General features: G+C 40.1%; 1 protein-coding gene across 1 annotated transcript in view; it reads right to left on the bottom strand.

Moving 5' to 3' along the window:
- LOC124158219 (DNA-binding protein D-ETS-6-like) overlaps positions 1-14645 on the bottom strand; it is a 123469-nt gene that overhangs the window by 95096 nt on the left and 13728 nt on the right. Inside the window, exon 2 of the mRNA XM_046533408.1 lies at positions 9748-10110. Within this exon, the coding sequence (XP_046389364.1) occupies positions 9748-10110 (363 nt within the window). The remainder of the gene's footprint in view (positions 1-9747; positions 10111-14645) is intronic.

Raw genomic sequence — 14645 nt, 5'->3', positions numbered from 1 at the left:
TTTTTAGATAATAAAAAAAATCGTAAGTAATAATCGCAGATTTGAAGATAAAATGATAGCCCTCAATTTCAAGAGGTTCGACAATTTTATATTCGACCTTTTTTAGGCTGGTGTATCGCAATAACCATAACAAACAAATGGGCAATTAAAGTATTAATTGACTCTTTCATAAGAATATCTCATAGTAAAGTCAAGTCTGTTCCTACTGTCAATGAATGAATTTCAATGTGAATTTCCATTGGCATAGGGCTAGATTTCAACTGTCGTAAAGCCATTTTCTTGAAACAAGTAAAACTTTGGTCGGAATCATACTTGCTGTGTAGGAGTCTACTGCGTTGAATTGGATTTTGCGTGATAAATTTCTCACAAGATAACGCCTACATTCTTCTAGTCTATTGGATTACCTATTTTTGCTTATCTCAGCATCTTTTGATGGAGCAGGGAAAATATTCAAAAGGAACATTACATTTAAAAAAACCAAGAACCTGATCGTCCATGAATTTTCTGTGATGTTGTTTCGTATTTCACCCTGCTTCCCTTACTCAAGAATTACATTATATGGCTGATTTTGCTACACTTTAAGCCCTCCCTGCCATATGACGGCGCGGGGCTCAAGTATTGGAGCATGCAATTGAAGGCCAAGGGATCCAACTCCCATTGGTCAACTACTCCCTGTTGCCGACGTTTTCTCTTCAAATTTTTCTCAATGTTGTCTCTATGTGTCCGCTTTATAAATGTTTTTTTCCTTCTCTTTCGGCGTAGAGATACTTGAGCGGAGAGGCCGGATAAAGATTTGCAGCCTGAAATATGCATTGAGCTAGACGCGGGAAATGGAGTGGTTGCTGCGTGACACACGTGTTGCGTCGCGTCGCTCGTCAACTTTTTTTTGGACATGGCGCGCCGGTTCGGGACGGGCGATGCGTCGCGATGTCGCGACGTCGGAGGATTCAGGGAGGAATGCTGGAGTGTGGAGGCAGGAGGGGAGAAAGTTCTACATTTACATAATTACCAACTCACACCCACGAGCCCCCTCATTAGACGTAAAGGAGTTCGTTGTCAGTATTCGATTTTTATTGAAGCCCTTCATTGTACGCCTAGAAAACGAAATCCTACACTTGTGTGTTTGGAAAAGTATTTATCTTTATTTTTCAACTATGGCATAACTGTGAATATGACGCGGCCCTAAAATAATATCGTCTGCGTCATTCTGGAATATCTGTCCTACACGCGATTTTATCGCAACCCCCATCCTAATACTTGTTATAGCTGCGTTTGCTCTTTGAGGCTTTGAAGAATCACTCCGTTTTGCCGGGAGAATGGTTTGTAGATTCACCATGTCGCAAATGCGATTGCGCCTCCCTGAGAATCCAGCCATATTTTTGCGAAAGGAATTCTGTTCCTTGTTTTCGTTTTGATATCTTTTCTATCATAAGTGGATCGAAATATTTTTCGCCACGACGTATTTTAACGTTCAGCAAAACCTCAAGGCCCTGGGATCACGAAGGATCATGGGAGGGTCCTCAGAAGATGCAGACAAGCAGCAGATAAGAGGGGATCGGGTTGCTGCGTTGGCTAGAGTGCTGGCTTCCCACCCAAGTGAACCGGGTTCAAATCCCGACGGTGACAGAGATTTTTCAGAGGCTGCTCTATCTCGAGGCTGAGTTCCTTGTGGAGGGCTCTTCATGTGCAGCACTCCGTCCGTCGTATGGGACGTTAAGCCGTGATCCCCTTGGCGACTTTCGTTAAGAGCAGGCTGATGATGATACCGGTTTTCTCTCCACCCTCCCCTCATGGCGCAAATACCTTAGCTGTCGGTCGCCTCCTCCAATTACCATACCATACCAGAAGTTAAGAAAGGCTAAGCCTGAATCACACGATCATTTTTCCGAGTCTCTACCGAGCGATAGCTCCAGCGATTGCTCTAATGATGGCGGAAAAATGATCGTTCTGTGGAATGATCATTTTTCGCGATGGCTACAAGTATGGAAATCTCATCCCTTTTTCCATCGGCTTATCTCTATTTCCGTCGCTGAAACCATTACTGGTATCGTCTTTAAGCCCACCAGAATGCACAGCCGCTAACAGTGATTGTAATGCCACGTATGACTTTAAATGGAATGACAGTTGCAAATATGGAAAGTGACGGAAAAAACGATGGAAAAATTGACGGCGAGGTGGAATGACCATGTCTTTCAGAATGTGGTGGGCCGAGCGAATATTCTTTAGGTCTCTGAAAACAATCGCAGAAAATATTACTCAGAGGGACCGAAAACATGATCGTGTGATTCAGACTTTGGGGAAATATAAGACCATTGAATCCAAGCTATCGGTACAATATTCTATTGGAAAGTAGTTTTTTTTCTCTTTTGATGCGTGTTAATTTTTCAATTAAAAAACTAATCTACTTCCAGGGTAACATTTTGCATGATGTAGGCACGATGCACGATGTCTTAAAAAGAGCCAATAGACCTTTTTAATGAAATTTATATGGATATTTGGTGTTTGATATTATAAATGCGCTATAAATTATCACATTTCAAAAGATATGCCTATCCTGTAAAGTAATATTGAAGTTACGCTAAGTCATAGATATAAAGTAAGGTGTGGCTTTAATGAACCGTGCGATTCCAAGAGAGATTTCTAAGTGTCCTCGGCGAGGATTTATTGAATACCGACTAATAAATCGAAATAACTTAGTGAATTTGTGTAAAGCGAGTCCCTGAGGCCTCTTGATAAAAAGAGGTTCCTTATCTGTTGAGGTAATCAGCAGTTCGAAATCGTAGTTTCAACTTCAGGTTGGCTTGTTAGTGTTTTATTTGACCCAAAGGCCTGTTTTTAGGCTTTTATAATCACTTTCACGTAAGACAGCAGGTGTGATTTTTTTTTCTGAATAATTTTTCTCTGATCAAAAATTAAGTATAACGTTTCTGTTGGATATAAATATCTGGTAGCTCTTTTTCTTTTCTATGGTCAAAGAAAATGACAACTAAACGGTGTAAATTCATACAAAAATTTTTGTTTCTTTTTCGTTACGCGCACAGTTCTGTACTAAGTAAAGAGTCCAACAAGTTTATCCACACGTCTTGAAGAGACGAATCCACTCGTGAGGGCGTGCTTTGACACCCGTTAAAGAGATCTGGCAAACAAAACGCTTCTTCCATGCTCAAACAGTTTGTTTGCCATACAATTATGACCATCTTGTCAAGCGAGAGGCTTCAGGGAAAGTACATGAATAATACGTGTCCTCCTAAAGTTTGGCCCTTATTTTTTTCAACGTTGACAATTTTTTCATGTGCCGTTTGTCCTCATCAAATGGTAATATTCCTGTGTTCACTATACTCAGTATTATATTTTTTTATCATTTAAACGTTCATATTGAATATTATAATTCCTCATCTTTCATTCCTGTGTTGGTATTTTATATCTCTACCTTATTTGTGCTACGATTATTCGAATAAGCTTTTAAGAATTCTTTTATTTTCCGCATATATTTTAAAGTAATATCCACGAAGAAAATCGTGTCAGTTCTGGCAGAGAAGTTACGTTATTTATCGTGGAATAATGTGTGTGAAAAGTTATGCATTCTCTTAATTTTATCAATGAGTCATTAATTAATCTAGCAGTGACTCAATTTAATCACATTAAATGTTATAAATCAGTGCTAATTTGGCCAAATCCTTCTTAACTATGCTTGGCATAAAAATTTGTTCGATTTCCTTCTAAATATTTTATTTGGTTGACGTTCCAGTATTACTCAATTTAATTGAAATTAATGGAAACACCCGCTACCAATCGTATGTTGTATCGTATTAATCGTATTGTAGCCGTGATTCACTATAGTTGTCGTGATGGAAAAAACAGGACTCTTGAAGGATTCATAGAAAACGTGTCACTGTAAACATCAATTTATGAAACATCGGTGATGATTCATTGTTTATTTGGGAATTTCTAGCACCCGAGATGGGATTCATTCACTATATAAGGAAGTTATTAGTCACGGAACCTCTGAGAGCAATGGAAGGAGTGAATGAGTGACTTGGAAGTATTTCTTCCACGAAAGTTGGGGTAAAAAAATCTACCGCACTCGCTTACTCATAGCATAGACAGAAACCATTACTCTTGAAGTCAATTTTCTCTATGTAACTGGTTTGTATGGGAGAAAAAATGTTCATTCTCCAAATTTTATGGACTAGAATCTTATATGGTTAGAGACTGGCTTTCTTTAAGAAGGCAATGCGCTTGGTGTTCTTGAAAGGGATCATATCAAGGGAAACAAGCTAAAAGTGGGAAGGGGAAAACCCCATCCCAATCACATATACGGATCCGAATCTAACCAATTATCTTAGCTGTCGTACATATACTCCCCTAAAGGAAATTTTTCATCAAACACTGGGCTATTTTGGCTCTGCATTCGACTCTAATTTCGTTTTTTTTGCTCAAATTAAAACTCAGTGAATAGTTTTTATACCCGAGGATATTACACGTTTGAAGGCAATAAATTGAATATTATTTTTGCCTGTCTATATTTTTATAATGATTATGTATAAATCATTAATATACTATTTCAACTAACTATTTCTGTGTTTATTTTTCTGTGATCCAATTTTTTTAGTAAGCCACATCACCAAAAAATCAATGCCCAGTGCAAAGAAGGGCGACGTGGAAACGTGTACTTATCATTTGAAATTAATTTCAACTTCATGTTTGGTTAAAACTTTCAATAAACATTGACAGGTTGTTTTAATTCAATTGATCGAGTTCAAGAGAGGCATTGGTTTTGATTGTGTACCTTTGACATTAACTTTATTTGAGTTTTTACTTAAACATTTAATAGTTTGTTAGTGAAATATAATCTTCATTTTTGAGTAGATCGTATTTTCATTCTCCATCACTGATAGTCAGAAAATTTAAATAGTTGGAAATCTCAACAAAGGCGTATGAAAATTGAATGTAGTTCTGTGCATTTGATTTTTATTATTAAAATGACTATACTTAGGTCATCATTATCAGTTTTTGCTGTAGTAGGTTTATACTTGGGACGTTACCGAATCTTGCAATTTTTGACTTTTGGGCCGCAGTGTTATCATATTGGTTTGGTGCCAATTACCTTTTCCGTTCTAATTACAACGCGACAAAATCTGCGCCTTCTTCTGGTGAAATTTAAAATAAAATTATGTAGTTAATGAATTTCTCTCATATTCTCGCAAGTATTCTGGGTGTTCGATTCTCAGTGCTTTGTCTACGCCATGTACGTCAGCTCTCGGACCGGATTTAATATCTTACTTTTCCAATTAGCCGAATGAATATATAATGAAGATTACTTGGATTGGAACTTTCCGTAAGTGGAACTTACACCTATTCTTAAACGAAAATTTATTTATATGTATTTTCTACTCTCTTCTCAGCAATTTTCTGAAGGTCGCCAAGTTATGGCCTTAGATTATCGAAAAGGTTTGAAGCTTTTTTTCTTTTAACCGATCCAAATTTTTTCTTCGGAATACGCTCTCTTTAAATACTGGGAAATTTTCGGATCGGTGTGGCTCGGGCCCAACACTCGATTTTCACGGGAAAGGAGCTTTCTCGGATGGATAGATATATATTTTACGGCTGTCGGCGACAATGCCTGTCCTGCCGAGCGCTAAACTGGTATGCGAGAACAACCCGAGAGATTTCGTTGAAAGTGAATTGTAATCGATAACTTTCCGCAGGAACCTTTTAAGTGGAGAGCGTTTTTATTATGGCTCCCTTATTATATTCCCGGGCCATTCATATTTTATAGCCGGTTGGTTGGAGGACCGCTGCCAAAGGATTCCCCACTCCCCCTCGGGAGGGTTTCTCTCGTGAGGGCATTGAAGAAAAAGGCCCGGCCTCTCTCCCGATTCCGACCAAGCTCTCTCTCGGCCGCCGAATTTCCGCGAATGAGGAAAGCGGGGGAAACCCAGCGTCGCCGCCGGCCGAGTCCACTTTCTCCGTGCTCGGCGCCTCGGAGACTTCACCGTGGCTCGCTACTGGTCTTCGTCACATATGCGTGTGTACCAACTCTCCTGCTACCGTCCCTCTCTCTCTCGCGATGCATCGCGTTGGATTGTGCCATTGCGGCCTTGGCCGTTTCACTCGCTACGCGGGAAAGCTGAGCGAGTCACTGTGTGTTTTTTTCCGTTGCAATCGCGGCCGTAGATTGAGTGATCCCGATCCTCTCCATTTCGTAGCATTTTCCTTCGAATTAAAGCATTTAATAATGACTTAGGCCGTCGTAATTCATGGGCGTACCCAGCGAGGGGCAGGGGGGGGCAGGTGTCCCTCCTAGAAGCAAAAATCGCAAGTCTTTAAGCAAAATCAGTACTAAATTGGAACGAAAGTATTCAACAAATTTTCTTTAAACCCACGAAAAATGATATATATTGGTATAAGACATGTAACTAAAATAAAACTATTTTTTCAAGGAAATAATCTGATAAATCCCATGGCGTGCCCCCCCCCCCCTGCCCCTAGACCATGGCTTGCCCCCTAGTTATGATCCTGGGTACGCCCTTGTCGTAATTCTTTATGTTTTTGTCGAGGATAGTATAGACTACAATCATTTTCTTAACTATCTTTCTGCATTTTCAACTGACGATTACCGTAGTGGGTAGAGTACTTAGCTATTGATCGAGGGGTTTCAGATTCTAACCCCGAGTGCAGCCTTCGTATACCCTACCCCGAGTGTGTGAAGTTCACGCGCCCGTGGCCGAGTCCGGGGTGTGCTCCACCCTCACCTAACCAAACCAACCTTTGGGTTTAATTACTGACAAGTGATTGTGAGTGATTACTGACTACCATCATTTTTATTTTTAGCTGTCGACAGGTATAGATTTCAACGGTAATATTTATTTGCAGGCCATTAAAATTTCTATGTTTTTGAATGAAGGCCTCGGTAACTGACGACTGATTAGAAGCCAATGTAGAAGATGGACAATCGGAAACGATGGAGGATTAAATGTTTTCCCGGTTTATTGATTGCTGAAAGATTTCTCGGGTTTCCCATAGGGTATTACCGAAACAATGGTGCCAATTGATGTTATATCAATCTGGTGGGAAACCCAAGTGATAATTCTGTGACGAGTAACAGGTTACATAAATCCATCGGTAATCGACGAAAATTGGTCATCGTTTCAGTATTTCTGAAAGGTTGGTCATCGTTTCAGAAATACTGAAACGATGACCAATTTTCGTCGATTACATGTTACATGATTCACTACCCATGTGATTTTCCGATGACCATTATATATGTAGAAATACAATTTTAGCCTCAGAAATGGTAGTGGAACCATATAACTAATCTATAATTTGAAAATTTTGGTACTCCTTACCGTGAAATTGCCTTTACTCGGGATAAGGCGGAAAGTTAAATGATTAAATTGGTGTGAGGGAAATTGTAACTCCGCTCAAGTTGACGAACATTAAGTTGAGAGAAGTATTGTTTCCTATAGCGTTGCTATGAATTGGTATTTGGAGGCGACTGACAGAGTCATCGACTACTATGATTCGGCCTTTCCTAGAACATTCTCGTGTGTCAATTTCCCCGAAATCATTGTTAAAAAAATCATCGAGGTGAATGGCTCCGAGGCTAGTAAAGACTTAAGAATGAAAATTTTGGGCAAGCCACAACCGCCTTATTCCAATACTTGTAATAGGTGATCGGAGGTAGTTATTAGGGGTAGGTGACTAATATGGCATGGTATAGTATTTGGAGAAGACGATCGACAGCTTAGGTCATTTGCGCCTTGAAAAGGGTGGGAAAGGAAGGATTAAGAGTAACCGCGCGTTGCGTTGACATTAGCCTGATCTTGTGGAAAGACTCCACTGGGATTCAGTGTCCTTCACAAAGTTCCCTCCTTTGAAAATTTTCCGCCACCGCCAGGATTTGAATCCGAGCCCACGGGGTAGGAAGGCAGCGCTAGCGACTGCACCGACCGGATCCCCGTCATCACTCATTCTTTTAACTAAATTCATGATTCAATTCTCTTTTGACGTCTTATTTGATTAATATTTAATTTACGAATGGTTGTAATTAGAAAAGGTTAAAACGGTTAAGGTAATTTCAATCTAAAAGTCATCATGGACAAGGTAAACTATGAAAGATCGCTCTTTAGATTTTATCTACCTGAATTGACTTCGAATGAATTTTAGAATGAAGATCTCCACCAAAGTTATTAATTTATGACTACTGTAGGATAACTCGGGTAAGTTTGTCGAAACAATAAAAAATAGAAGTTATTCCATACAAGTTATACAAGAAAATTCAAAAGTGCCTATTGTAAGTGCCTCATTAATTTTAGTTAGTACCGGTGCTTGGTACGAGTACTTGAACAAAACGTAGTCTTTATAGCCAAATTGAAAAAGTAGTGTGTTATCTATTAGCATATAGCTTCATAGTTTCGTAAAATCTAAGCCCTTGAAAAATCATTTATTAGCGTGGCGCACTATATCGTTTTCGACCCCTAGGTAGAGTGACTCGAATTCTTCAATGTATGCAAAAATTGAAAGTCAAAACTTTCTAATACTATGACAAGGAGAGGGCCCAATACATCAGTTCGACCATCATGTTGAGTCCTTTTAGTTTTGGTCGATTCGAAGAAAGACTCGGCATAATTGTTTATAATAAAGTTGTCCACAACAATATTACGTATTAATAATACATGCGTAATATTCTTATCAACTACTTTATTGCGCATAATAGCATTAAGTATCAAGTAGAAGGTGTTATGGACCAGAACGTACTAATAATTCGGGTGCAAGTAGAAGATTAAAATCATGATTGACACGTGTCCAGTTAAATGTCCAATTTAGACGACTACCATTACTTTTGGACGCAATAACGTCAATGCTAGGCACTCAGTACCCAAAAAATTAAGCAACATGAGGTATTCAAGATGTACCCGAATAATATCTAAATTTGTTGAAATTAGAAGTTCCTGCTCGAAATCCGGATCTTCACCAGGATAGCAGATAGCGTTAAGGAGTGGTGAGCATAGTCAAACTAATCTTCGGATTGTTGGATTATGATGGTGGTGAATTAATCCAATGACGTGGATGACGGTCTAACAGAAGAAAACTGCATCACATCAACCTATGCACTTTGATTAAATATAAAATGAAATATCCATAAAAGTCTGATCGTCAGGGGGACTGAGTACCAGGTGTCAATTTGAAGAAATGCTTGCGAAACTGTTGTCATCGCCACAGCAACCGACGCGGTAGTAACCGGAAATGAAGACAGCGATGCCGACTTATAAAAAAATATTGGGGGTCCCAAACCGGGGATCTTGCCCCGGGAAATTTTACAAGTAGTCAGTTTTAAGTTTTTAAGCATTTAAGAAGAGTAATATGATCAACATTAGAACCCTGATAACTCGAATCTCGATAACACGACACCCCTGGGAAAATCGACAAGCCTGACACATTTTTTCCTCACACCCACAACGAATTTTTGAGGGGGATCGGGCCCCCTCAGGCCCCGCGGAGTAGGCGCCACTGAATGAAGAACTTAAACGCATACCGCGGAAATCTCCATTCTAACATTGTTAAAATCAGTTGTGCATGTGATAATGAAGTGGGCGTGTCCGAGTTGTCTTCCGTTACTCAGTCGGTGACGAGTAGCCTCGAATAGTCGTCTCACGCGGTTAGCAAACACTGCATATCTCCAATTGTTATTATCATCGCCGTGCTTTCAATGACCGATGGAGAAGTGAATTTATTCGCACTTACCCTCCTTGCCGTCTTCCTCCTCGACGCACTCTGGATACGCCTCCGGCACGGGGCCCTGTCCGGTGGCGCTGTGCCTCAGGTGTGCCAGGTGCAGGGCCAGCACCCGGCCGGCCCGGTTGCACCCTGACGCTCCCGGACTGGACGCGCCCGACGGGTGCCGCGAGGGCCCCGACGCCGCACCCGGCGACCCCTCTGGTGCCCCGGGCGCGGGCGCCGCCGCCTCCGACAGCTGCTCGCGGGAGAGGTTGAGGAGGTCGGCGCCGGTGGAGGGGAAGCGGGAGGGGTCCAGCGGGCCCAGGCGGAACTGTTTCGAAGCCCACCTGAGCCACGACGCCACGTGGGCAGTGGTCCACTCAGCCGGATCTATTTTAGAGACGGTAGAAAAAAAGAGAGAAATAAACCCTTGTAATTGGCGTTTTATAGGCTAAACAAAAGCGTCATTATGCACTGAACGCAAAACAAGATAATGCTGGACGTCGAGCTCCGCGCACGATTTGAATGCGGACTGGCCCCTCCAAACATGGCCGACTTCCATGCATTAACAAAACTTTTAGATCAGATCAATCTAAGGTAAAGTTAAATATCACTCTAACTCTTAATGTACGTTTACCATTGCATCAGATACGAGTAATATAAATTGGCGATTCTTTAATCACTACTTGGAGATTTTTGACTACTTATTTTTCATTTCGTTCCTAATAGTGTGAGAGTAATTTTCAGCAGAGCTATGAGCTAAAAGGAAGGATCTAGTTTAATAAATAACTGTAAATAGGTACCTTTACTTTGCAGTAATAGCTCAAAAGTAAGTATTAATAATGAAAGACCCTTTTTTCTTCCACGAGTTTATAAACATTTCTATTTTATTACCGGTTTCGGCTTTTACACCATTATATATTATAACTTTATACACTTGTGGAAGAAACAAAGTGTCTTTCATTATTAATACTAAGGTAAAGTTTTTAAATTGGAGATGCAATCCGTTATTTTGTGTCTCTACAGTAAGCACCTAGAAAAGTTCAGAACTTTACGTTCAGTCCGTTTAACTCTTTCCCTGTCACAGCAATTTTCATTTCATCTCCCAAAATTCTCAAGCCCGATTCCAGAACGCGTTAGACGTTCTTAAATGTATTGCTCTACATAAGAATTCTTTTGTTTATAGAGAACTCTAAATACTGTAGAAGAAATGCCATATCATCAGCTTTGTTAAGCATATTTACAATCTCCAGTATACAAGTGAAACTAGCTCAAAATATTAGAAATAAACTTTTTTTAAAGTGATCACAAGAGGGATATACATCGACACCTTGAGCGTTATAAGGCTAACTTCGAAAGCCAATATTTCGGCACCTTGGGCGTCTAAGGGTTAAAAAAATTGGTGGCCCTTGCGCGGACATCGGTTTTGGGCATGGTCGAGTCTACTTTGGAGAAGTACTGTCGCATGGGAGTTTAGAATAAAATTTTCTTTTCGCTTGGGACTCGAGTCCATTCCGGGCCCCGCTCAGTCACGAGCGCTTCGCCTACCCTCCCAAGTTTCCCCATCACGGCTACCTTCCCTTCCATATGCTGGAGTTCTGCGCATTAAGCCACCACCATGTTTTGACCGAACTCAAATATGCGTTCCTGATGTTTGGTTACCATGGAAAATGCCAGTTTTCTACGGTCAAAATGTAGCCATAGTGAATTATTGTCAACTACCCTTAATAATCTATTGATGCTTCCAATTTCTTGTGACCATCGTAGACGTCGCATGCTGTCTATCAATTTTAGCCATCGAAGGATACGACGATCAAACAAACACATACATATAAGCTGCTGAAGATTATTAGTTGTTTGGAACTGCTTGGCCTCACGGTTGTTCCAGGAACGTTCCGTGATCGGCATGGTGGAGTAGCCAGTTCTGATTCCATCAAATAGTCGGACCTTTAGCGGTGTTTTTACAATATTTGGGATCGCTACGGTAGTTTTTCTCCTGAATGAAGTTAGAAGAGCTTCCTGTTCTGAGCTCTTATATTGCTTTTCATGGAAATTCTTAAATTGCCGTGTGGCGTCCTACCAATGCCGCCTAGTTACCTTTCTTAGCACCATCAGCCATTCACGTCCCCACAGATTGCTGCTTCCTTCGAAGCGCGTGCGTCTACAGTTTTTAGAGTATCTCGTTTAGCATCAAAACATAGGTATGGAACAGTTTTTACAAAGACGCTAGCATTCAATCATTCGTGTGAAATACAAGGTGGGGGAATAGGGTAGCTTCCTTCATCAAAGAAAACGAAAGGCATTGATTGCGATTCGTTACCCACCATTAGTGTATTCATAATATACAAATGGCAATGGTCAATTTTTATCCTCATTTGAAAAAGGCCAGATTGGCGCCCATGCGATGCCACTCCACGTGACGTCACAGGAACCTAGTTTCTATCCGAGTAGATAGGAGTTTTACAGCAGATAGCTGATATTACCAATGAATGCATGAGGCACAGAGCTCAGGGAAACATCTCTTAATAATCACTTATTAAAACTGGCTAAGGTCGGAAAGTTTTCCTCGTTTGATAAGGTATTAATAATCCTTATTAAAGCCATGCGCTACCAGCTAGCAGGGTACTCTGCTACCTGCTAGCATCCTGAGTCGTATCAGCGCTCAAAGCCTCGCCCCAAGGTCACCTTAATTGAGGCAGCGGGAACCAGAACGACGTCACGCGGAGTTTTCCCGGCATTCATACTTAGCCGTCGCGTTTTCGCGCGCTGGAAATTTTTCACTTTTAATTTAATCGCGAAAAATAGATATCGTCATTTAAACATCTAAAAGCGTGAAATACGTACTCCAGGAGAGTACGTGAATCTTTCGATTTATGCAATAAAAAATGATAGGAAACCACCCTATTGCGCACTACGGCCTCAAAGATTCAGTATGATTTAACATAGTAATGAATCATTTATGTTGAAATCAGACGTACTTGAAATAATATATGAGCGTAAAGGGAAGAAAATGTGAGAATTGTACATAGAAATTTTCGCCTATTCGACTTACAGGCCTCTCTGGCTATGAAAGTTCTTACGTAGTGGCTACCTGTAGTGTAATAGCAGAGCAAAAATTACATGGATGTTGGCCTTCGGGTTGACCCGCTGAGTGACTGAGTCAGAGAGTAGGGAATAACTTTTCTGGAGACCCTATATGTATGGAAAGTTTAATACTACGGATTGATAGATGTTCAGTTCAATTAGCGCTTCAACAGAATTTTCAATTAGCGCTTGTTGGGAAAGAAAATCATGAATGAGTATAAAATTGCTATACAATAATATTTTTAATTAGGGCTCACCTATACCTATTATGCTTAATTATCACGATTAAAACGTGTGTGATCATTGGTCTGGGTATTTGAGATGTTGGGACCTCTTTACCGCGATGAAAGTATATTTATACTGTATCATTTGTATGGAGTCTGGCCGCGCAGGCTGGTGTATTTTTACATGATGTATCGCTGATGTCCAGATATCATTATGCGGAAAGCTTATGTGATATTCTACAATAAAGGCGGCTACTCATTTAAAAAATTTAGTTGTCCAGTAGTAAAGTGTGGCTCATATATGTGATCATTGGCACTCTAGGTATCAGAAGAATGAAGCACTGCCCATAAAATAGCCGATGAATTGAAAATCGCACGTGTGGGTATGAGAGCATTGGAAGAAAAGTCTCTGTGGATAAGCTTAGGCCGGAGAAGAATGTAGTGGTTGGGCCACATCGTAAGGCAAAAGGACACTGGAAGCATTATAAATGAAAATTCTAAGAAGCTGACTCCGACCGAGATCAAGAGACAAGTAGCTGGGGAAAGTAGGGAATAAAAATGGGAAGGAGAGACGTAAGAAGGAAATTATATGGAGAAATGCAGGGCTGAAGTTAAAACATCCTAGGTGTGTAAAAGTGTGTATCCATATTTCGCCGAGCATAAGCCCTTGATTACTGTGGGAGTTTCCTATTTTTTCGTATTACAATATCCTAACCTAGGTGGCGGTATTTTTAAGCAAAATAATTAACATTATGGATACCGCTCTGTGAACCTTTCGCTTCGTATTCCGTGATAGCTGAGCGGACCACTTGCTGTGGTCTAATGACTTGCTTATACTTGTCTATTTTTGTTTTGATGGGTCTGCCAGTACAGTGGCGTAACTATATACGATGAGGGGCCTCAGAGAAATAAATAATTTTTTTTAAATTTCTCTATTTTAAACTATTTTCTAGTTTTGACGTATAATTACTGCATTTACTAAAAGTGAAATTTTAAGTGCCAAAATCATGTAAAATGTATTTCCAGACATGTAATTTTTCAAAAATTTTCAAAAATGTTCCCGGCGCGGAGGGGGGCTTTAACCCCAAACCCTCCCATCCCCCATAACATATTCCAAATTACGCCACTGTGCCAGTCTTTCCAATGTAATAGTACTTTTTTGCGGTGAAATTATTTTGGCACAATTTTTTTGCTATTAAAAGTGGTGTGTATTTTCACACTCTTTAAAATCTTTAGACCTACAGCAGCGTCTGGGAAGCATTTGATTCAAAACTCTGGATATTTTTCAGGAAAATGAGGTTTCAGGACTTAAGTTTTAGTTTCTGTTTATATCTGTTTTAGTCTGATTAAACTTCTATTGTCATATAAGGATGGACGTCTCTAGTGATACTATCATTCAATGAAAGCGACATGCTTAAAGGCAGACCTTTTGCTCTCTCTTAATTTATTCAAATGCAGTGCGGTCATCCATCTTTTAAATATTTTGCATAAATCTAATTCAAATTTAATGTAAAGTCTCACTCTATATAATGAGTGTTATTTGTTTGTCATAAGTATGATGCCTTTTAGTAAAGGATCTTAAATCACTCGCAGCAACATGTGAAAGTGAAATTTTCT

Source organism: Ischnura elegans, chromosome 4, assembly GCF_921293095.1.
Source record: "Ischnura elegans chromosome 4, ioIscEleg1.1, whole genome shotgun sequence".
Lineage (NCBI taxonomy): Eukaryota > Metazoa > Arthropoda > Insecta > Odonata > Coenagrionidae > Ischnura > Ischnura elegans.
This window is presented reverse-complemented; position numbering and strand designations above follow the sequence as displayed.